At 58.3% G+C, this 24548-nt stretch overlaps 1 protein-coding gene across 5 annotated transcripts in view; it reads right to left on the bottom strand.

Moving 5' to 3' along the window:
* RNF213 (ring finger protein 213) overlaps positions 1-22293 on the bottom strand; it is a 104246-nt gene extending 81953 nt beyond the window's left edge. For 2 of the 5 annotated variants that reach the window (XM_072781910.1, XM_072781911.1), the window contains exons 1-7: positions 21143-21261; positions 12914-13092; positions 4354-4839; positions 2788-2916; positions 1974-2149; positions 1244-1405; positions 676-878 (exon numbers count right to left, since the gene is read on the bottom strand). In XM_072781910.1, coding sequence (XP_072638011.1) covers positions 676-878; positions 1244-1405; positions 1974-2149; positions 2788-2916; positions 4354-4839; positions 12914-13092; positions 21143-21236 — 1429 coding nt within the window. In that variant the 5' untranslated portion in view covers positions 21237-21261. Of the gene's footprint in view, positions 1-675; positions 879-1243; positions 1406-1973; positions 2150-2787; positions 2917-4353; positions 4840-12913; positions 13093-21142; positions 21262-22135 lie in introns of those variants that run through there. The other 3 variants (XM_072781914.1, XM_072781913.1, XM_072781912.1) reach the window with 3 other exon arrangements.
* Positions 22294-24548: the final 2255 nt, after the last annotated feature.

The following is a 24548-nucleotide window of genomic DNA, read 5'->3' as shown; positions in this document are numbered from 1 at the left end:
CCCCCACGCTCTCATGTCCCACATACTCCTACACGCCGCACAACGCCACACCTGCCAAACATGCTACACATACCCCACAGCCACACTACACGGTCCTACAGCCCGCACACCACACATGCACCCCCCCACACACACACACACGCTGCATGTAACAAGTGGAAAATAGAGCAAAGAGACAACAGAGAAGACAAGAAAAGGAAGCAATTAGACATAAACAGGAGAAAGGAGAAGAGCGTGGAGGGCGGCGCGGACGCCAAGCAGCAGGGGTGCGGGTGTGGGTACGGGTCTGACTCGTGGTCTCCGGGGCAGGGGGTGGGTGCCCGTGGCTGGTCTCCGGGGCAGGGGGTGGGTGCCCGTGGCTCTGGCCTCATCTTCCTGCCAGCCCCCTGCAGCCCCCTCCCCTGCCCAGCTCCTCACCCCCAGCGGCTTCACCATCTCCCCCTTTAGCAAAAATCCTTTTCCTGGTTTCCCCTTGGAAATGAGTGGTTCTGTTACACTGATCAACTTTCCGGCTTCCAAACTCGGGTTTCCTCAACGCAGAGCCAGCGGCGGGGGTCCGGGGCCACGCCGGTGAGGAGGACCCACCGAGGGGCCCTGCTCTGCAGAGGAAGGCCACTCTGGGAGGCCTGGCGCCCGCAGTCCTGAGCTCGGCCCCGAGGCCCTGCCCCGACTCACCTCCCAAGGCCAGAAGCTCGGACCTCACGACCAGGCAACGGTTGACGTGGTCGCCGTGCTTCTGCTTTTGTTTGTAGATAAACTCGTACTCGCAGCAGCCGTCGCCGTCCACGATGACGTACTTGTAGGGGATGGGTTTATCCACGTGCTGCCTGGAAAGGACGGTATGGCCTTCCACGAGGTACCCATTCTCATGCAGGTCTCTGAATAAACAGGACACCAGTCACATCAAAAAAAAGAAAAAGAAAGAAAAGAAAAGAAAAAAATTCTATTTTGAACATTTTAGCTCTCCTCAAACTGCATGGAGCACAGACTCGAAGCTACACCTCACTCCTGAGCAGGAGGATGCTTCACGGACCAGTCTGCACACAGAACCAACATTCCATGGGCCATGGCGACAGAGGACAAAGTATGTTATGGGGGGAGCTCTTGTTTGAAACGGTCATTTTCCAAGAGTGTGTAAAAAACGTCATCAGCTTGAAAAGAATTATCGCCTCGGTATATTTCGAAGACTGGGTGTTCTGGATGTTTCCCCGAGGGACTCCCTGCAAGCCCTCCGCACACTCACTTGGTGTAATGCATCTCACAGACGTTATTCTGCCATTTGAGCTTCCCAAATTCCTCTCCGCCCCTGACATACACCTGGTGTGAGTTGAGGTTCACGTTGCAATCCTTAGGAATGATGGCGTGGAAGTACACGGTGATTCCTTCCTGGACACTCAGGGGGGTGCTGGAGGAAAGCCAGAAAAGAAAGCACCCATGAGCTTCAGGTCTGCCCCCGCCCCCCCTGCACCCGCACACACATGCACACGCACACACACACACGCACATACACGCACGTGCACAACAGGATCCTCGCTTCTCGACCCGGCCCAGTGCAAGAGCGTCCACGCTCCAGACAGACACCACACCACGGGGTCCTACTGTGCCTCCCTCTGCAGTGGGGTGGCGAGGAAGGGGGGCATCCCCCTGCAAGGGGGCTCTCTCTGCCCAGCTCTGAAGGGCTGGGGGCAGTGGTGGGAGGGGGCTGATGAGCACTTGGGGACATGCCAGCCTCTCCCCCCTCCACCACCGGGCCCTCTGAGTTCCTGGGAGGCCCTTGAGGCCCCAGGAGCACTGAACCAGGCAAGGAATGGGGACGCAGGATGCTCCCCAGCCTGCGCCCTGAGTAGGTGCCCCGTTTCCCCAAGAAGGGTCACCAAGAAGGGCAGTAGCCTGGGACTCTCCATCTCCAGCCCCAGGGTGGGGGTGGTCTGGGAGGCGGTGCCTATGCCCCGGGGCCCAGGGCTCACACCTACCTCCCCATAACCTCACTCGCTCTGGCTTTGCGGTCCCGTTGCTCCTTCTCATTTTTCGTGGTGGCCACGCAACTCTTGTTATTCCCTTCTGGTTTCTTTGGACCCCCCGGCTTGGCCTTCTCACTTCCACCTGTTTTGTCTGCAGGGCCGGCCATCTTCTTCTTGGGTTCAGCTTTCTGGAACAAGTAACCGAGCCCCAATCTTTACAACCAGTTTCCACACTTGCCCTGCTCCAGCCAACAGCTGTCACGACGGCTAGAACAGTTGTGTCCCTTCCCTGCTCAGAACCTTCTGAAGCCCTCTGACCCACGAGCCACAGCCTCCAAGAGCCCCCCCTGTGACCCTCTTCTCCTCACTTGCTCCTGGGGGCACTGGCTTTCTTATTGTTCCCTAAATGGGCCCACCACACTCTGCCGCAGGGCCTTTGCATCTCCTGCTATTGCCTGGGACATGTTCTCAGAGAGTGGCATGGCTTGGCCCTCACTCTTTCAGATCTCTGCTCCACCTGCACCTCCTTGGGGGGGCCTTGCCTGGCGACGTGCTCCCAGCACCCACTTTCAGCACCCTCCACCCTCCCCCTGCATTCTCCGTGGCTCTCCCCATGCCTGACTTTGCTTTTTGTCTTTCCCTCTGTAGTAGAATGTGAGCCATGATGGCAGGAGCCAGGTCTCCTTTGTGGCTGTATCCATGGCCCCCAAAAGAGAATCACCGAATGAGTGAATGAAGGATAAACTTTAGAGAGAATGGGGTTTGAAAGAGCAGGTGGTGGGACAAAGGGCAGGACTGGGAGGCTTCCAAGAACCAGGCACCCTACCTGGTGGTGTTCTGGGGGAGCAGGGGTGCCTGCTGGTGGCTGGTTCAGTTTCTGAGTCTTGGCCTTGGCTTTACCTTTGTCGCCAGCCCCTCCCACCGGCTGAGCGGGCTGGGCCGCAGCGGCAATTTCCTGAAGGAGACAGAAACCCCAAACGTCAGGGCCTGGGTGACGCCCTGATGGCGGGAGGGTCAGCATCTGCCACCAGGGAAGGGTCGGCATGTAAGACCAGGGAAGGGTCAGCGTCTGCCACCAGGGAAGGGTCGGCATCTGCCACCAGGGAAGAGTCAGCATCTACGACCAGGGAAGGGTCAGCATCTGCCACCAGGGAAGGGTCGGCGTCTGCCACCAGGGAAGAGTCAGCATCTACGACCAGGGAAGGGTCAGCATCTGCCACCAGGGAAGGGTCAGCGTCTGCCACCAGGGAAGGGTCGGCATCTGCCACCAGGGAAGGGTCAGCATCTACGACCAGGGAAGGGTCGGCATCTGCCATCAGGGAAGGGTCGGTGTCTGCCACCAGGGAAGGGTCAGCGTCTGCCACCAGGGAAGGGTCAGCGTCTGCCACCAGGGAAGGGTCGGCGTCTGCCATCAGGGAAGGGTCGGCGTCTGCCATCAGGGAAGGGTCGGCGTCTGCCACCAGGGAAGGGTCGGCATCTGCCACCAGGGAAGGGTCGGCATCTGCCACCAGGGAAGAGTCAGCATCTACAACCAGGGAAGGGTCGGCATCTGCCATCAGGGAAGGGTCGGCATCTGCCACCAGGGAAGGGTCGGCATCTACAACCAGGGAAGGGTCGGCATCTGCCATCAGGGAAGGGTCGGCATCTGCCACCAGGGAAGGGTCGGCATCTACAACCAGGGAAGGGTCGGCATCTGCCACCAGGGAAGGGTCGGCATCTGCCACCAGGGAAGGGTCGGCATCTGCCACCAGGGAAGAGTCGGCATCTACAACCAGGGAAGGGTCGGCATCTGCCACCAGGGAAGGGTCGGCGTCTGCCACCAGGGAAGGGTCAGCGTCTATGACCAGGGAAGGGTCAGCATCTGCCACCAGGGAAGAGTCAGCATCTGCCACCAGGGAAGGGTCAGCATCTGCCACCAGGGAAGGGTCGGTGTCTGCCACCAGGGAAGGGGCGGCGTCTGCTACCAGGGAAGGGGCGGCGTCTGCCACCAGGGAAGAGTCAGCGTCTGCCACCAGGGAAGGGTCAGCGTCTGCCACCAGGGAAGGGTCAGCGTCTATGACCAGGGAAGGGTCAGCATCTGCCACCAGGGAAGGGTCGGCATCTGCCACCAGGGAAGGGTCAGCATCTGCCACCAGGGAAGGGTCGGCGTCTACCACCAGGGAAGAGTCAGCGTCTACACCAGAGAAGGGTCAGCATCTGCCACTAGGGAAGGGTCAGTGTCTGCCACCAGGGAAGGGTTGGCGTCTGCCACCAGGGAAGGGTCGGCGTCTACACCAGAGAAGGGTCAGTGCCTGCCACCAGGGAAGGGTCAGTTGTGCCACCAGCCAGGCGAGAGGGATCAGCAGCTCAAGGGGAGGTGACGTGGACCTGCTCATCACCCCCAACAACTCACCGCAGAGGCGTGGGCCCCAGCCTCCTGCCTGGGGGTCTGTGGTTCTTTCCTGGGCTCAGGGCCCTGTTTGGACTCAGGCAGCAGGAGTTCCCGGGCAGCATCTTCCTTCCCAGGACAGTCTTTACTGGCAGAGGCAGTGGCCCCCACCCCTTTGGAGGGGCTGGGGGTGTCACGGCCCTTCCCATTCTGGGGGGCACTCCCTGTGGTCTGGTCCGGCAGAGGGCTTCCTCCAGCCTTGGCGTGCCCTGGGGGCCCTGGGGGCCCAGCACCCTCCAGCGGGCTCGGGACGGTGCCCGGGGGCTGGCTCGGCTGGCTGGACGGAGCACCTTGTGGAGCCTGGCCTTGGGGTGGGGCTGTGTCCCGGGCCCCGGGGTCTGCAAGCAAGGAGACGCTACAGGGGACAGAGGGGGCCTCGGACAAGGAGCCCGGCTCTGTGGAAGTGAAGGCATTCTGGTTCTTCCTCTTCCTTCCTCCTCTCCTTCTTTTCTAAACAGAAAAAGAGACACTAATTTTATTTCTAGGGTCACTACAGTCTCCCAGCATCTTCCTCCAGTTTCCTTCCAATGTCTCAAGTGCGTCGAGCATTGCCTGACCGAACCCCCTCCTGTCACACCTGCCCACGTCTTCATCTTGGGAAGACTGAAGCAGAGACACACGTGGCCGCGGGTGGTGGACGGCGCTGTAGGCCCCACAGCCAAGCCCTGCAGGCCCCGCGCTTCCTTCTGCCAGATCGAAGCTGAGAGCCTCCCCCGAGTTCCTCTCGACGGCGCATCCCTGGAAGCACGCTGCCTGTGTGTGACAGAGCGCACGCGGCCTCCCGGATCACACGCGGCCTCCACGGATCACAAGCGGCCTCCATGGATCACACGCCTACATCGCAGGCGTTCCATCCAGGGCCTTTCAGGCCTGGAGGTCCCTGTTCAGAGGCCCATGCTCGCTGGTCAGTCCCATTGAGTGCTGGTGGCCCGTAAATCCCCTGAAATGCAGTGTGGACACGGGACCCACCACCCACTCCAGGCCTGGGTAGACTCGCCAGGGACAGTGAGGGAGGAACGCAGCAGTTGCTTACGCATGGGGTTCGGCGGCCTCGTCCTGGGTCAGGTCCTGGCCGCGACAAGCGACAACCCTGCAGGACACACGGGGCCGCGCCAGCACTGCGTCCTGCAGGGGGATTTCCTGGCCTGAATGACAACTGACACATGCTGCCCTCCTGGTGGCAGGAAGGCTTTCAGGGTCATCTAAGCGGGAGGTTGAGGGCGCTTGGGCAGTTCTCTTGATTTTGGCTCAGGTCAGGATCCCGGGGTCCTAGGATGCAGCCTGCTTGTCCCTCTGCCCCTCCCCTTGCTCGCTCGCTCTCAAATAAATAAATACATAAATAAATAAAATCTTTAATAGGGGCACCTGGGTGGCTCAGGGGTGGAGCCTCTGACTTTGGCTCAGGGCGTGACCTCAGGGTCCTGGGACAGAGTCCGGTAAGGGGCTCCCCAGAGGGAGCCTGCTTCTCCCTCTGCCTGCGTCTCTGCCTCTCTCCCTGTGTCTCTCATGAATAAATAAATAAAATATTTTTTAAAAATTAAAAATTAAAAAAATGTTTAAAAAGGTCAACTGACTGGCTGGCTCAGTCAGAAGAGCATGCAATCCTCGACCTCAGGGTTGTGAGTTCGAGCCCCACATGGGGTGTGGAGATAAATAAAACTTAAAAAAAAAAAAACAGTCCTCCAAGGTGATAGCCTGTCCCACGTCTGTGGGTGTACAGAGCACTAAAATATTTGCTCACGTGCGGATGGTAATTCGGCAGGTGTGGGGGGCCCAGGGCCACTGGAGAGCGGGGTGGGGAGGGGGTGCCAGGTCAGGGCCCAGAGCTGCCCCTGGGAGCCCCGCCCACGTCTGGGCCGAAGGTCCAGCACCCACATCTCACTGGGTCTCCTGATGGCTCTCAGCCCGCTGCAGGCTGGCTTCAGTCAAGCTGCCCACCAACTTATGGGGGCACCTAGGGGACCTCAGCGCAGGGACAAGGAGCAAGAGAGCGAGACCTGCTCCTCCAGCAGCAGCCAACGGTTTCTGGGTTCGTAAGAGCGGGAGACCACGACGGTTTTAGCCTGTGGGAAGCGCCAGTGACAAAGGCGCTAGGATCTCAGAGGTGGCCCCGAGCCTGGAAAGCTTCGTGGAAGAGAAGCCTGAAAGACACTAAATCCCTAATAAGATGGCTTCGTCCATTCCACAAGGATTCCCTGGGCCTGCACTGGCTGCAAGTGGCCGGAGACTTGCTCGCCCAGGACAAAAGCTGCCAACCTCATCCTACAATGGCCTCTGGGATGACTCCTGTTTTTTATTTTCTGAAGCTAATGATGCTTTGAGAGTTTAGGGTCCTTGCTAAACTTGGAGCCGCCCCTCCCAGGGCTGGCTCCCTCCCTCCCTCTCATTTGTAAATCAACCAACCCAGAGCCCACACCCACACCCACCTCCCTCATTGCCCCAGGGCCAGGTACTAAATGACTAGTGACACCCCGACAGCCCAGAGACCACCAAGGTCGTGCAAACCAGCCAATCCTAAACTTGCTCACACTTGCCTTGCCCCCTTTGCCCCTGGGCCTTCCGAACACCCAGACCCCTAACCCATTCCCCCCACCCCCCCGTGGTAAGACGCCACCTCTTGTCACTCAGCCACAGCAGCCACAGCCAGGACGCCTCCTTGCTGTCCTCTCCAGCTCTGATTTCCCCCTTCCACTGACCCCTCCTTCCTCCTGCCCGCCGCCCCACACCCCTGCCCGTCCCTCCCGGACACCCTCTGTAGGAAATCGAGCCCACCCAGGCCTCCTGCCCAGTCCAGTAGGGGCACAACCCTGCCTGAAAACAATGCATTCATTCTTCACTAATAATTTCCTTTTCCACCCCCTTCCTGCTTTTAGAAAACCTTCCACTCAGCCTTCTGGAGTCTTTCTGTGGTTGGATGGGATGCTCCCCGATTCAGGACTCCTCGAATAAAGCCAACTCTATCTTTAAATCGACTTGGTTGAGTCTCACGGTCTAACAGACCACACAGGGAAGCAAGGGCCACAGCGAGAACCAGGACGGCTTGGAGGCTCAGCCTGCAGGGAGTGCAGGAGGCAGGCACCCTCGCGGGGCCCGTGACCCGGTCCCGGGTGAGAGCGTGGAGGGGTGACCCCAGGACTACAGCCCACTGCGTGGACACGGCCAGCTGGATTTCACGACCCTGGACCAGGCCGACCCCCAGCCCCTGGGGTGCCGCATCCCCTCTCCCGTCCCCGCCTCCCCCCCCCCCCCCCCCCCCGCTGAGCAAGGTCCATGGTGCTCTATCCATTTGTTCCTCTTCTATAAACTATAAACTGCCTTTTTACATCCTTCACCTGCCGTCCGTCCGCTACTGTCCTGATCATCTTATTTCTTGGAAGGAATTGAGTATCCCAGTTGCTGACCCAGCATCACAGGCCGACAAAGTTTTCTGGCTGTTTGCTTTTACATTTTAATAGCCAGATGGTCTCCCCTGACTCAGAATCTATGATTATTTTGATGGCCATATTAGCATTTACAGGTTTTTTTCTTTTAAAACGAGGCTTAGAAAAAAAAAAACGAGGCTTAGAAATACTGAAACAATTTTACAAATAAGTCACCTCTATTTTTTACAACTTTTAGGGTGTTGTTTTACGTTAAAACATGGAATCGCTCTGGTATGTATTTTATTTTAAGATTTTTATTTATTCATTCATGAGAGACACAGAGAGGCAGAGACACAGGCAGAGGGAGAAGCAGGCTCCTGCAGGGAGCCCGATGGGGGACTATATCCCTGGACCTTGGGGTCACGCCCTGGGCTGAAGGGAGATGCCCAACCGCTGAGCCACCCAGGTGCCCAATGTCACCATATTTAAGGGACTTATTTTTAAGTAATCTCCACACCCAGCGAGGGGCTCGAACTCACAACCTCGAGACCAAGAATTGGGTGCTCTTCCGACTGAACCAGGCAGGTGCCCCTCAATGTCATCATATTCAGAAAGTGCTTCAGGAGTTAACCAAGGAACAGATCCAAACCCTGCAGGCAAAAACCACAGCTGCTTCGGGCGCCTTGGTGGCTCAGTCGGCTGAGCGTGTGACTCATGGTTTCAGCTTGGGTCATGATCTTGGCGTCATGGGATGGAGCCCCCCATTGGGTTCTGTGCTCACTGGGGAGCCTGCTGGAGATTCTCTCTCTCTCTGCCCCTCCCCCCCTTCCCTGTCTTTCAAAGAAATCTTAAAAAAAAAAAAAAAAAAAAGACCACAGCTGCTTTGCAAGCTTTCCACCAACACCTAGACCTAGTGCCTCGTGCTCACTAAAGCTTTGTTAAAGGCATCAATGGTGCAGGGGAGCAAATTTTGCCACCCACAAATATGCCTCTTTGGCATATAGATTATTTTAAGCTGGTTATTTTTAAGAAGCTGCAGGTAGGAGAAGCTCTGAAAACCCAGAAGTTTTCCTTTTATGAGATATTTCCACATAAAAGGGAAATCTCCATGAGTACAGTTGTCTCCCTCACCACCAGGAAGATGGGGGTGACTCTTAATTGTCTAGAAACTCGTCTGTGGAGAAGGCTGAACTTCAATCTACACAACACTCTCACCTTGTTTACAGTGCTTTTCCTGATCACCCCCCACATCCACCCCAACATCTCCTATGTCTTTAGCTGGAGGTGGTATTTAAGATGATGGCTTTGGCCATTTCGGGGAGCTACTTCATTTTCCCGGGTCTCTCCTATGTATGCAGGAGGTATTTATGTCGTTCAACGACTGTCTGATTTCCTCCTGTTAATCTGTCTTGTGTCACTTTTAGACCAGCCAAAGAACCTAGAAAGGCAGAGGAAAACTCTTCCTCTCCAACAATGGTCATCTCACTCAGCAAAAAAGTTTCCACTCTGCAGAAACCCAGTATAAAAGATAAACTCCGCAAATATCAATCTCCGATGCAGGAAACCTCATTGCTTTTCCTCATAAGCGAAGAAACTTTCACTGCGCACCCCAGCTCGTTTCACTTTTTACATGAGTGACCCCTCAAAACTCCTAAATGCTCCAGAAAATTCACAAAGTCAGGATTTTAACTCCCAGGAACCAGAAATGAACTTGGCAGGGCATCCACTGGACCCTGGGGGTTCAGAGCATAGGCCCTACAACCTCAGACACGAGCAGCAGCTGTGACAGTCACCAGTCAACCTTCTCGGTCAGCAGAACATCCTCAGTCACAAGAGCCCAAACCAGAAGGCACCGTTGTGGCCGAGACCAGCCCTGGGCAGAAGCTGGGCAGGGCCTCACCACCTTCGTCCTTCTCAGGGCTGGGGGCACTCAGTCCACATGCAGAGCATGCAGGAGGCACCTTTTTATGCAAGGTCCCACTATTTATGCAAACCACAGACATACCTCAGAGACACCTGGAGTTTGGTTCCAGGTTCTCCAAATAAAGCAACTATTGCAATAAAGCAAGTCAAACAAATTTTTTGGTTTCCCAGCACATAAAACAATTATATTCACACTACACTGTATTCTAAGTGTACAACAGCATTATGTCCAAAAAGTCCATGTGCACACATTAATTTTAAAATACTTGATAAAAAAAAATACTTCATTTTGGGGGCACCTGGGGTGCTGGGATGGGGTCCCACATCAGGCTCCCTGCTCAGCAGAGTCTGCTTCTCCCTCTCCCTCTCCCTGCCCCACTCATGTTCTCTGTCTCTCTAATAAACAAAATCTTAAGAAATAATAACAACAAAATAAAATGCTTCATCGGTAAAAAGTGCTAACCATCATCTGAGTTTCAGCGAGTCATGATCACTATAACAATGATAATAGTGATAAAGTTTGAAACAGTTCGAGAATCACCAAAACGCGACACAGAAACACGAACTGAGCAAATGCTGTTGGGAAAATGGCACCAACAGACCTGCTCGGTGCAAGGTTGCCGCAAACCGACAATTTGTACAAAATACCAAGTCTGCGAAGGGCACTAAAAGGAGGCGTGCCTGGGGGACTCAGTGGGTGAAGCATCTGTCTTCGGCTCAGTCATGATCCCAGGGTCCTGGGATGGGGTCCCACATGGGGCTGCATCTTCTTTTCTTCCTTTGCTGGGAGGGTAATTAGTCTCCAGCCCCCGGACTGTGCTCTGCCACGAGGGCTAAGTCACCTGTTACTGAGATTTTGCGAAGGTCCAATCAAGCTTATTCTGGTTGTTTTGCTCAATTTTGTTGGTGCTTCTCTGGAGGGACAGACCCCTAGAGGCCCCTTCTCTGACGTTTTTTGCTGGTATCCCTTCCCTATACTTGGGGTTTGTTTTTTTTTCTTTTTATTTAGTTAGCTGATCTGATTGCAAGAATTTCCCCCACATCTTTGAGAAAATAACAGTTGGAGGCCACAGTCCATTCTGCCCTAAGGACGATACAAATGGGCCGAATGGGCCTGTCCGTGGTGGGGGATTCAGGAGGATTCCAGAATTTGGCCATAGAAGCTGAAGCAGTGATTAAATCTTATCTGAAACCTTCAGACGCCTTCCTGGAGTCCTTTTTCATAATGAAATCAAAGAAGAGCAGGTCAAAGGACACTTGTCATGCTGAGTGGTCCCACCATGTTACCTGCGGGTGCAGGGAGAACTCTGCCCCAAATGCTGACTTTAAACCAATTCTTTAGGGGCACCTGGGTGGCTCAGTGGTTGAGCATCTGCCTTCAGCTCAGGGTCTCGGGATCGAGTCCCACATCAGGCTCCCTGCAGGAAGCCTGCTTCTCCCTCTGCCTGTGTCTCTACCTCTCTCTCTGTGTCTCTCATGAATGAATAAATAAAATCTTTAAAAAAAAAATCAATTCTTTAATTTGATAGATTTCATATAAAAGCTTGCAGTTCTTTTTATTTTCAATGTTTGGGTTCAGAAGTGGGACATTTATACACTTACAGGTCATCTATTTATATCTTTCCAGTTGTGGACTACAACACATCACTGACCCATTTTTTCAGGGTCGTTGACTGTTTTCTTCTTGATTTCTATGAGCTTTTGACATATTGAGGCAACTCGTTCTCTGCTTTAAAAATACTTTTATGAAAATAAATAAATAAAATAAAAGTACTTTTATGTAGGGATCCCTGGGTGGCGCAGCGGTTTGGCGCCAGCCTTTGGCTCAGGGCGCGATCCTGGAGACCCGGGATCAAATCCCACATCGGGCTCCCGGTGCCTGGAGCCTGCTTCTCCCTCTGCCTGTGTCTCTGCCTCTCTCTCTCTCTCTCTCTCTCTCTGTGTGTGTGACTATCATAAAGAAATAAAAATTTTAAAAAAATATATTTAAATATTTAAAAAGTACTTTTATGTAAATACAAATATTCTCTATTTTTCCCAGGTTGTTTGCCCTTCTTTTGTTCTTATCATATTCTATACAGTTTTTAGTTCTTTTAAATCAAAGACACCAATCTTTTGTTTGTAGTCTTTCCCCCTGCATTAATTACTAGAAAGTCTTTCTCCATCCAGAGACCAGATAAATATTTATGTATATTTTCCCCCACTGTCCTTGTACGTACCAGGTTCTGACTCAGGGCTGTCTCTGCCGCTGCAGCGATCGCCCCCAGAAATCACTGTCTTACTGACTATGGCTTTGTGCCACGTTTTTGTTTGATTTAGTGTAATAAATCCCACTCAAGACTTTTCTTTTTCATAGCATTTTTGGTTATTCTTGCCCATTTTTGTTTCCAAAAGAGCCTTAAACTCACTCCGTTTACTTCAAGGTTAAAAAAGAAAACCCAGTCCTGCTGAGCTCAGTACCAGGTTCACTCACGGTGCTGCGCACCCTCCATGGGCAGGGCACCCCTCAGCACCCGTTTTCAGAGTCCACCTAAACCCTCACCATCCCACATCCTGCCCTGGACGGTGACTCGCCAACGGGAAGGACACACACGCACACACTCACATGCACAGAACACGCACCACACCGCACACACCCCCTACTCACACAGCCCGCTCACGCCCACACCCACGCACATACTGCACCATACCCCCCACACTTACACCCACCGCACATGCACACCCGGCACACAGCCCACGCCCGCACACACCGCAGCCCCGTGGGCGGCAGCTCCTCCCCCGGGGACCCAGACGCAGGAAGGCAGCGCCCTCCCTGGCGCCCAGCAGAGACCGCGGCCCCGGGCCCCACAGGCCGAGCTTCAACCGGGCGTCTGTCCAGGGGGCCCCGCAGGCGGCGGCCGGGCGCTGGCGCTCCCAGGGGGCCCAGGACGGCTCGTCGGGGGGGCGGCCCGCACCCACCCGGGGTCTGGGCCTCGGGACAAGGACGTCCGGGAGCCAGGTGGACGTGCCCGTGGCACAGCCCAGCCACCTGTCCGCGCCGGGAGCCACAGGGACCCGGAGCCACGGCCACCCGGGCACGGGGTGGGGGGCAGGGAGGGCGTCGGGCCGGAGGGACGGGCGTGCAGCCGGCAGAGGCGGCCTCAGGCCACGCGGGTGCGCGGACAGCTGCCGCTCCGTGTGGGCCCGCGCCTGCGCCCGCCACCAACCACCATGCCCGCCCCCGCGCCCGCCCTACTCACCCTCCGGCTGCTCAAGGACACGCTGGAAGGCGGCTCGTCCAGACTTCGCGGCGGGAGAGGACCTCTTGAGCCCGAGGACAGGAAAGGGCCGCCGTCCTCCCTCAGCTCCTGCCCGGGCTCCACCTCTCCCTCCGGGGCTGCCGCTGCCGCTGCCTCGCCGCTGCGGTTGTTCTCAGAATCTGTAAAGGTACAAGCACGTGGTCAAATCTCAGGAAAAGGCGAGGACGTCAGGGAGGAAGATCCTCCCAGGACGCTGTGGCCAGGTCAGTCCTCTCTCGCGTTACGCGCTCTCCCTGGGCCCAGTCTCTGCTCGCCCGTGGGCGTGAGGGGCCCAGGACCCTGGCCCCAGCCCCAAGGAAGGGGCCACACCCCAGAAGCAGCACGTGGGTCTGAGCATCCAACTCTCGTAATGTCAGCATCGGTGGGGGGGCCTGGCCCTGAGGCCTCCAACACTGTGTGCCGCTCCCCTCGCTGCCCCAAGCACTTCTTCCTCTCTTCACAGGGGCAGGCACCCCATTCTCAGCCCCTCTCACTGGGGCTCCTGGCCACCCAGAGTCTCCCAACGCCTCCTTGGTCCCCGGCCTCATTCATCCTTGCCGGCCGGCTGGTTTGCTTTCAGAGTCACACCTGCTTAGAGCTGTCATCCACATAGCTACCAGCACCTGAGCAGGGGCCCCTCCCAAACAGTCCTTCAGGGACGCTATTTTCAAACCTGGGTCTCCATGCCACTCCCCACACTCCAGATGGCTTTCTGCTCGGAACCCTCCCTCAGCCTGGCCTCCAAAGCCCCAGGCCCACTGGGCTCCCCTCCTGAAGCCCCTTCCTCTGCCCTCTTCATCTCTGTCCTTCCCTCTGTAAATTCTGGAGGGCAGGGACCAGAGCTTTGTTCCCCTTGGAGTCGCTGGCACCTGAAACATATAAGGCCATCAAGAGCCATCCACTGGATCGCTCTGACAAGACTCGCAATTAATAACAAATACATTAAACGTCTAAATACGCATATTCAGAAATTAAAGTTGCCCCAAGACAGGCCGCTTTGGCATGCAGATTATTCCCATCTGAAAAGACTCAAGAAGAAACTCTGCCCTTCCCCCCAGCAGCCTATAGGAGAGTTGAGATGGAGGCCCTGGGAGCCACCACAGATAGCCTCATGACACGATGAACTAGGGATGGCAGACGGGGGTACTCTGGCAAGGCCTGCTGGATCAGCCCTCTCTTGCAGGTCCCATGGTTTCTGGATGTTCACCTCCGACTCCTTTCCATCTTCCCGAGAGCTATTTTCTTCCCTTCACTGTCCCAGACGCCTACTGCCCTCTCCTGAGTTCAGGATGACATACACACCTCCCTTCACTTGTTTGCAATCTCTCACTGTGTAGAAATTAAATTTGATTTTCTCCTGTTAATCCGTCTCCCGTTGATTTAATTCTTAGACCAGCCAGAAGCATTTTGAAAAGTAGAGAAAAATTCCTCCTCCCCGATGACCTGATGTCGAAAGAACCGAAGCAGCAAGGATACCATGACACACAACAGCCCAGGGCCACTTGCCCTTGGCAATAAACTGTGAGCATTTTGGCCTTCTTTCTTCTACCAGCCTCCGCTGTGGGGCGGGCCCTGGGTAGCCTGATCCAATCAGAACCTGTCATTTCTCCTGGCCCCAGTGATTGGCAGGAAGTGCAGATGGCCTCCAGGGCTGGTTGCTGGGGTTTCAGACACATGGATTCCCTCCCCCTGGTCAGACAAACAGATGCCACGCACTGGAACTGGTGGACAGTCTGCCTCTGCGAACACAGCCAGCCTGAGGACAAAGCAGGGGGCCAGAGAAAGATGCAGAGACAGAGGAATTCGGGACAGAGAGGGAGCCCCGCAGAAACCCAAACCCGTGGATCGGGGGCTGAGTGTGTGCAGCTAGTGCATTCCTCCAGCTGATGAAGCAGGGAGCTGGGTTCCTGGGCACCTCCAATACAAACAGCCCCAGCGACTATGAGAATCAGTAAGGATTTTTCTAAAAAATGAGCTTCCCAAAAGGAAAACAAGAGGCGGTTCAAAGAAACAGAAATACAACTGACCTTTTAGCCCTCAAAAACACTGCTGGCTCCCTACTGATCAAGGAAATGAGAAAGGAATCTATGAGATACCATGTCTACCCATCTACTTGGCATTGATTAGCAAGATCGATAGAGCCCAGCGCTGGAGAGGCCTCGACCCGGGGAGACAAGAGACCTCCAAGCCCACAGGCCAGCAGGGCCAGAAGCCTTATGTCCTCACACAGCCTGGTTCTGGGGGCAAGATCCGGCCGCCAAGGGCCATACCGCAAAATAGTGGAACGAGGTGAGTGTCCAGTGATGCGGGAAACAAAGGCAGAGGAAAAATTATTAAACTTCCTTACTACCTACAGCCCACGGACATGTCCTTGAAACAGGCATGAGTGACCTTCCTCTAGGAATTCAGCTACCTCGATGTTCATACTTTGCTGAGGGCAACAGGCAACCTTAGCCTGACGCCCAGGACCCGTGAGTCTACTCTAACATATAATAATTCCAGGGACGCCTGGGTGGCTCAGCGGCTGAGTGTCTGCCTTGGACTCAGGGCGTGATCCCAGGGTCCTGGGATCCAGTCCTGCATCGGGCTTCCTGCAGGGAGCCTGCTTCTCCCTCCACCTGTGTCTGTGCCTCCCTCTCTGTGTCCTATGAATAAATAAATAAAATCTTTAAAAAAAAAAAACATATAAAAATGCTTTTGGAAACTTTCTTTATCTCTAAACTCCCAAGGTATGTGTTGGTGATCATCCCCCAAGCACATGACCCCCCAGTATACATCTGAAGGGTCTCATGACTGGTTTTACTAGATGGTAATAAATGACGTTCTCCCCACAATAGCTAGCCCCCCCTCCCCGGGGTCTGGAAACCTCGCTTCCAAAATCCCTTAGGGACTTACGCTGTCCCTGACCCCCTCCCAATTTGACATTATATAATTGGCCACCCCTCACGACCCCAGTGCAGCTCTCTCTGCCCGCGGGTCCTGTCCCTGTGCTTTTAAAAAAGCCACCTTTTTGCACCAAAGATGTCTCAAGAATTCTTTCTTGGTTGCCAGCTTCAGACCCTCACGTCTCTCCTACATCACCCAGGACTGGGCTGGCAGCTGAGCCAGGCCCTGCCCCGTGGCAAAGCAAACAGTGCTGTAGCCAGTCCTGAACCAGAGGCTTGGGGAAGTAAGCGATGGATGTGGCACGACCCCCCCCCCCCCCTTACAGAAACACGAGGGTGTGCGCATATTCCCACACAGAGGAAACATCCATAAGGGGACACATCAAATAGCTAACGGTGTTGTGTTAACTGGAGATGTGAAAGGCTGGGGGGCTCAGTGGTTTTGACACCTCCTACAATATGAGGGCCATTTGTGATGTGAGGAACAGAGACAAAAGAAATGTAGATAAAATTAAATGTCCTTTCACTTGTGACAAATACTTGAGACAGAGGAGTACATTCCTCCAGGAATTCCCAATCTGCATGCTAATGCCTTACTAGAGCCCAAACCCACCTTAGCTTGACACTAGCCAGGCCTCTGGGTTCCCAGAAGTTCCCAGAAGTCTTCTTTAAGATACAAAAATCCTTTTGGAAACGTTGCATTGTCTTTACCTCCCTCAAAGCACTTAGCTGTGCTTTTAATAAAGCCACCTTTTTGCACCAAAGATGTCTCAAGAATTGTTTCTTGGCTGCCGGCTTCAAACCCTCACGCCTCTCCTACATCACCCAGGACGGGGCTGGCAGCTGAGTCAGGCCCTGCCCCGTTATACTCCAAAGTGTATACAATAGCTCCTCATGATCCGGGGGCAGCTCTTTCAGCCCACAGATCCCGTCCCTGTGTTATAATAAAACCACTCTTTTCGCACCAAAAACATTTCAAGAACTCTTTCTTGACCATTCTCTCCAGAACTCGACTTCAAATCATCAATTCACAGCACGTGTGTTATCTCTATGATCCCCAAAATAAAAAGGGAAGTAGCTGGATTCAGTGAGAGTGAATCTTCCCTGGCCCTTAGTAGGCACGCTGCTCGTTACCCCAGTAAGTACCCCCAGCCACCCGACGGGGTAGGTGCTTCTCCCAGCACCTATCTGCTAGATTAAAAAAAAAAAAGGAAGAACAAATGGGGAGAAGGGTTTGAACCCAGGCATGGGGCTGCTTCCCGTGGCTTTACAGAGACCAGGCCAGGCCCTGGGGACAGGTGCTGGGGCCATGGTCCTTGCCTGCAGGACATTTTTGGCTGAATCAGAACATATTCCTGTCCCTCATCCCTAAAGCAGGCACGCACACTGGGCAGCTCGATCTCCCCTGGAGCTCCTGCTGACAGACTTGTGTGCACGTCCACAGACCTAAGGGTATCCAGGGAACTAAGTGGGTCTGAGCTCCCCTGCAGATCCCCAAATCAGGTCAATGGCTAATTAGCGCATGAAGGAGGGAAGAAGGCAGGGGCCCGCGCTGGCAACCCCAAATCACTGCTACAACAAAATGTCATGCAAAATTAACTCAACCTAAATCAGTCAGCAAGGCCGACTCCGACACCCAGGCTCCCAACGAGAGCCCCTGCAGCAGGCCCCGGGGCCGCAGCACATGCCCCCCTGGGGTGGCCCCCAGCTGTCCCCACTCATCCCTCAGCTGCAAAACAGGGGTGCGCCTTCCCTGCCCGGGAGGCTAGAGCTAGTAGTAGTAGGCACACATCCCACGCTCCCCCTCCGGCGAGGCCCTGGGGGAGTCACATTCCCAGAGACAGAACCAGGACAGCGGTGGGAGCGTGGGAGCGTGGGAGCGGCTGCGGGAGGCAGGAGGCGGCAGGGGTTACTCAGGAGGATCCGTTTGGGAAGATGAGAAAGTTCTGGAGGGGGATAGTGGTGATTGATTAGGGAGCAGAAGGCCAGCGGAGGACAGAGCACAGGCTCACACCCTGCAAACCCACCCCCTCCGTGGGACCGGGTGATGCTCATCCAGGAAGCTCCCCACTGGCTTCGTGGTAACCCCGCCCTAGAGGGAAACCGCCTCAGCTAGACGACGGCCGGGCCTCCGCACCCTGGGAGCCCTCTGCAGCAGGTGCCAGTCCTTTTGGACCCTTTCCTTTCCCTGACCTCCCGCAACGCCCTAGGATATAATCAGCTGCCCCCCCATGGCGCTCTGTGCCCACGGGTCTGTCCCCGTGCTTTAATAAAACCACCATTTTGCACCAAAGATGGCTCAAGAATTCTTGGGGCGCCCGGGGGGCTCAGTGGTTGAGCGTCCGCCTTCGGCTCAGGGCGTGATCCCAGGGTCCTGGGATCGAGTCCCCCATCGGGCTCCCCGCAGCAAGGAGCCTGCTTCTCCCTCTGCCTGTGTCTCTGCCTCTCTCTGTCTCTCAGGAATGAATAAATAAAATCTTTAAAAAAAAAGAAAACCTTTGGGGAAAGTTCCTTTGTCTCTCCCCCTCCCAACTTAAAAGTATATCATCAATCCCTCCTGGCGACCCTCATGCAGCTTTTTCTGCCCAGGTCTCCTGTCCCTTTGCTTTAAAAAAAACCACCTTTTTTGTACCTAAAACGCCTCAAACATTCCTTCTTGACCATTCACCCCCGAACCCCACACCAAATCACATCGTTCAGCTCCTCCAAACAGCGGCTCCAGCCTCTCTGGGCCCCCAGATCCCAGCCCTGCCCGCCACCCCGTAGTGCCAGGTCCAGGGTGCCTGCTTCCCCACCCCATCCATCCCATCTTCCTCACCCCACCCATCCTCCATCACCCCACCCTCCCCACCCCATCCTCCACACCCCACCCATCCTCCATCCCCCCACCTCACCCCACCCATCCCCCATCACCCCATCCCCCACCCTCCACACCCCACCCATCCCCATCCCCCACTGGCCCCTAAGCCCCAGGGGGGGCAGCCTGCCAGAGAAGATGCTGTACCGGGCCAGGCCAGGCGGCAGGCAGCGTGGTTTCAGTTTCTATTCCCGGTAAGCAGGAGGGGAGGAAGGAAGCTGTGGAGAGGTGGGAGGACTAAAGCACGGTTCCCCGGCCAGGGGTACTGGGGGGGACGGTCCAGGGGATTGGGTGGCCCCAGCTCCCACCAGCGGCAGGGAAGGGCCCTCCAGGTGACCCCAAGAAGCCAGCACCCCCCCAAGCAGCATGCCAGCATCTCAGAGGCGAGCAGGTGCAGGGCTGGGAACCCGACCCACCCTTCCAGCCCTGGGCAGCCCCCATATGGGGCCCCCCCCACCAAGGCTTCAGGGCATCCTGTGAAAGTGCCAGGCACCCAGGCCCTCACGGATCACCCTTTCCCCCGGTTCTCTGGCGAATACCTGCGCTGCCCTCAGCAATGCCCCGAGGGTCCCTCGCCCAAAACCAAAGGAGGCCAGAGGTAGAGTGGGCTCCCCCGAGACCCTGAGAAGAGGGAGGCCAGGCGGCCCCTCGGGGTTCTCCGCCTGCCACTCCGCTCCCGCCCCCCCCCCCCTTTGTCTGGCTACAGTAATTCGTTTCCACCCCACACCCCACCCCTGCCTTGCCCTGATCCCAGACCCCATGACCTCCACTACAGGCCAGTGCCAGCAGGGGCTGGAGCTGCTCACCCACCCAGCCCAGGTGGTGGCCCTTCAGAGCAGATAGAGGGGTGGGAGGAGTCCCCCACCCCGGACCCCACCTTCCCGCCCATCACTTGGAGGCAGCCAGACCACAGCCACAGCTTCCTCCCAGCACACTAGGGACTTCACTTCCCTGTGCCTCACTCCGGGCATCCGTAAAATGGGAATTCATGACAGCTCCTCCCTCCATACTTGGCACAGCACCAGGCTCAGGGCAATTGCACCAACTGGTCTGATTTGGGTTTTTCTTGTTCATTTTTTCACCCTCTGGGGTCCCAAAGAGCCCCTGACAAGGTCTCCCACTCAGGCGGATGTTCTAGGGACCAGGGGAGATTCCAGCTGGACAGGAGGAGCTCAGCGGCGCCGGGCTGCAGAATCCAGACAGCAAGGAATCAATGAGGAGAGCCGACACTGAGCAGATCGGAGCGCGACTTGCGCAAGTCAAGTCCCCGGCGTTCCAAAGGAAGACAGACTCCCCAGGTCTGACCCCAGCCAGGGCTCCCCTCTAAAGGGGCCGCAGCAGAAGGAAAGCAAACACAAACTGACAACCAGAGCAGCCTCCTACAGCCCAATAAAAGCATCCGTGACGTGAGCACTGTGCACACGGGCAACAGAAACAGGAGTAAGGAGCCAGTGACTCCCCCCACCCTTGACACCCAGTGCCCCCTCCCAGATTACCCAGAGGTCTGCGAGCAAGAGGGGCTGGTACCGACAGCATCTACTGACTCGCGTGCAAACACGCACGCACACGCACACACCTCACGTGACCTTCTAGAGGACTTTCTTTGGTCCAGAAATTATTAATTGAGCACCTACTATGTGCCAGGCACTGTGCCAGGGACTTGGGAGTAAAGCAGCTAACAAGTGTGAAGGGCTCATCTGAAGACACACGCTGCCGTGGTGCAAATGCTAGGAGGGCAAACAGTGTTGGCGAAGTGGCAGGAGGGTGGGGGGAGGCAGGTGTAGTCCTCAATGGGGCGGTCAGAGGGGGCCTCCAGGTGGGAGGGCCAAGGAGCAAAGGCCAAAAGGAGGTGAGGGGGTAATGGTGCTGCCCTGAGGAAGGGGATAGTCCAAGCTGAGGGAACAGGCAGTGCAAAGGTCCCGTGGTCCAAGAACACCAGGGAAAGGAACGAAGGCAGCCTGCGGTCCTGGACACCAGGAGAGTTGAGGACCGACCTGAGCCAGCAGGTGAGGGCCACCTGACACGGTTCCCCTTTCAGGCACCAACCTGCCACCCCTCACCAGTAAGGGTCCTGTCCAGGCTCTGGGGACCCCGTGCCCCTCACAGCACCTGGGATACCACTTGCACACGGCATCCTCTGAAATCCACTGAGACCCCCCAGCCCGGCCCGAGACCCCTGGTCCGGAGAAGGAGGAGAACCCTGGAGTTCCCTCCAAGAAATGAAACCAAAAGTTTTTAAAAAGTGACAAAAGCCCTGGGCAACAGGACCAGATGAAACTGTTTTTCTGGCACAAGCGCGTCTTCTAGGAAGTTCCTCAGCCACACGCCCAGGCCCTCTCGGAGCACCCGCTGCTGCCGCCCGCTGAGCTGCCTGCCGGCCAGCTTCCACTTCAGCGCAGGGAATGGGGCTCCGCTGCCGCCCAGCGCACGGCCCCCCGCGGCCCTTACCTGGCTCGGCTGCCTGACGCAGCCTCTGTCCACACTGGCTGCAGAACTTGGGGGCCTTGTCCTTGGAGACGTACCCACACGACACACACTCCATTCCTCCGGGATGGGCTCCCGCAGGTCTGCAAGAAAAGGGAAGGGTCCCGGGGCCGCAGGCTATATACCGAGCCTCCTGTCATGTGACCACAGCCCGGCTTCAGTTTCATTTTCTGGGAAAGTGAAATTACGGCACCAGAAGGTCCTCCGCACAATCGAAACCCAGCGCTAGCGCCTCCCCGCCTGCAGCGCTCAGAGCCCCGACCCCCCCACCCCTGTCACCCAGTGCCAGCGCCTCCCCGCCTGCAGCGCTCAGAGCCCCGACCCCCCCACCCCTGTCACCCAGCGCCAGCGCCTCCCCGCCTGCAGCGCTCAGAGCCCCGACTGCCTCCAAGTCTTCCAAGTCCAGTCCCCGCTACTGGCTCCCGCCCCCCCCCCAAGGCCCCAGCACCCTGTTCCCTCTCTGCCTCCCCAGCCAGGGGCGCCCTCCCGGGCTCTCCATCACTCGGCGAGTCTAAGACCTGCCCTCCTGGCCGAGGCTGGGGGTAGGACACCCTGAGAGCTAGGGGTGGGCAGAGGGGGGCTTGTTCCAGGCACAGGCGCAGCGCTTGCAAGACCCCGGGACAAGGCACGGGGTGAGGGTGGACGGGGGCGCAGGGACTGAAACCCCGTGCACAGGTGACGGGGGCTAGGTGCGGCACACAGCCCTGCAGGGATGCCACAGCCCACCCGAGGGACAGCCCGCCTGGGAGCCCCGGGCTGACAGGGCCAGGGGTCAGGATCCCTGCTCCCTGCCGGCCCTGCTCCCACCCCAGTGCCACCCCGCGCCCCCTGACTGGGCTTGCTCCCGCGGGAGCCTGGGGGGCAGAGCAGAGCCGAGCCACACTGGTGTGTGCGCGCGTCCTGGCCCAACCCGGGGGAGCCCTGGCCCCACCTCCCCCTCCCGCTCTGGGCCCTCACCCACACTTTCCGGGCCTCCCGGGGGCCCAGGCCGCCGCCCCTACGCTGTCCTCCTCTGCGGGGCTCTACTTGGCCCTCGGGCGGGAAGTCCCAGCGGGCTCGGAGGCCTCCCCCAAGCTCCGATTGCTTCCCGCCGCGCCAGGAGCCCGAGCGAGGACCGGAGGCCGGCCCCAGCCGACTCCACCCCATCAGCTGCCACACTTTGTCCTGCCCCTTTTCCCAGCTGGGGAACTGCCCCAAACTCGAAGCCCATTCCTCCGACCGCCGCCCCGCCTGGTGTGGAGGGTGGGGTCAGGGTGCAGGGGGGCGGGGGCAGGAGGGAGTCAGGGGGCAGGGGCGGGGCGGGGGCAGCAGGGATGGGTCGGGGAAGCAGGGGGTCAGGGGTCAGGGGCGGGGCAGCAGGGGGGTCAGGTGTCAGGGGCGGGGCAGCAGGGGGCTGCAGGGGTGGGGCGGGGGCAGCTGGGGACGGGAGTCGGGGGCCAGGGGTGGGGCAGCAGGGGGCGACAGGGAGCAGGGGCGGGGCGGGGCAGCAGGGCTGGGAAGGGGGGCCAGGGGCGAGGCAGCAGGGGGCGGCAGGGCAGGGGCGGGGCGGCAGGGGGGTCAGGTGTCAGGGGCGGGGCAGCAGGGGGCTGCAGGGGTGGGGCGGGGACAGCTGGGGACGGGAGTCGGGGGCCAGGGGTGGGGCAGCAGGGGGCGACAGGGAGCAGGGGCGGGGCGGGGCAGCAGGGCAGGGGCGGGGCAGCAGGGGGGTCAGGTGCCAGGGGCGGGGAGGGGCAGCCGGGGATGGGAGGCGGGGCCAGGGGCGGGGCAGGGGGCGGCAGGGGTGGGGCGGGGCGGGGGCAGCAGGGCAGGGGCGGGGCAGCAGGGGGTCAGGGGCGGGGGCAGCAGGGGTGGGGCGGGGGGGCCAGGGGCGAGGCAGCAGGGGGCGGCAGGGCAGGGGCGGGGCAGCAGGGGGGGTCAGGTGCCAGGGGCGGGACGGGGGCAGCCGGGGATGGGAGTCGGGGGCCGGGGGCGGGGCGGCAGGGGTGGGGGGCCGGCCGCCCCCGTCTCCGCCGTCCTTCCTTGCCAGCCCCCCAGCCCCCCCCCAGCTCGTGGCCCTCCAGGCCGCCCGGGCCGGGGCGCACCCTGGAAGCCGGGCAGGACGCTGCGCGGCGGGGCGCGGGCTCCGGGGGCGGGAGCCTCCTCCTGGAAGTTACGGCGGACGCGGCCAGGGCCCCTCGGGCCACGGCTCGGGCGCGGCGACTCGAGCGAGAGCAGGGATCCCGCGGGGGGCTCCGCGGCCGCCCCGCACCCAGCGGCTGCCCGGGGCCGGGGCGGGTCCGCACGGCGGGAGGGGCGGGACCCGGAGCCCGGGGCGGAAAGCGAGCGGGCGCCGGCCGGGGGCGGCGGGGAGGGGCGGCCCGCAGCTCGCAGGCGCCGCGCCCCAGGCCACGGCCCGCGCCCCCGCCGCCGCCCGATTTCGTTTCTGGGGTCTGGGTCCCGCAGGGGGCGGCCGGGATGTCCCCAAGGCGCCCCCCCACCGCGGACCCGGCGCGCGGCCCGCGGGGATCCTGGCCCCTGGGATGCGCACCGGGGTCTCCCCCAGCAGCCCCAGCCGCGGCCCGGAACCCTGGACAGCGCCCACCTCCCTGCACAGCCAGCGGCCAGGGAGGGACACAGGACACCCGGCGGGTCACTGGGCCAGCTTCAGGCTCCCGGGGTGCAAAGTGGAGGTCACCAGCCCCATGGCATCGGGGCGTTGCGCAGATTAAGTGACCCCAGCAGCAGAAGGTGGTGGAGGGTTTCCAGCCGCCTGGGCGCTGGGATGGCCACTGATAACCAGGAGGCCACCCCAGCCTGCGCTTGCACCCAGTCCCCACTGTCCCTCAGTGTCCTCATCTGTGAGCTCATAGCGCAGCATCCCAGGGCTGTTGGGGAATCTAGCAAATGTTGGCATTCCAGGGCCCAAGCAAAGTGCTTGACCTGCATTCCTCAGTCCCTACTCTCCTCACTGTCCAGCCCTCAGAACCAGTTCAGCCTGAGAGCACGTGTGGGCACAGGTGCTGCTACAAACTCCAGTTCGGATAATTATTATCAAATGTAATAAGCCGGGGTTCCCGTCCTGCCCGTGTCTCCAACCCTCTCCTTTCCACATGCTCCAGCCACACACGGCTTCCTCTGGAATGCCAACGGCAAACTCAGTTCTTGGGGTTCCCCTCCCGCGGTGCCCACCCCTGCACAGCTGGCTTCTTCATTCAACCCAGCATTGCTGAGTTCAGGCGGTGCTTAGGGGGTGCTCAGCGCAGGTGGCCGTGATTGATCTCATATTTACTCGAAGCCACAAACGCCTACTCACGACCAGCTACTCCCACTGTCTAGTTCATCTGGATCTGGGCAGGACCCAAGCCATGTCCACTGCTGTGGCCCTTGCCCT

The sequence above is a fragment of the Canis lupus genome, chromosome 16 (assembly GCF_048164855.1).
Source record: "Canis lupus baileyi chromosome 16, mCanLup2.hap1, whole genome shotgun sequence".
Classification (NCBI taxonomy): domain Eukaryota; kingdom Metazoa; phylum Chordata; class Mammalia; order Carnivora; family Canidae; genus Canis; species Canis lupus.
This window is presented reverse-complemented; position numbering and strand designations above follow the sequence as displayed.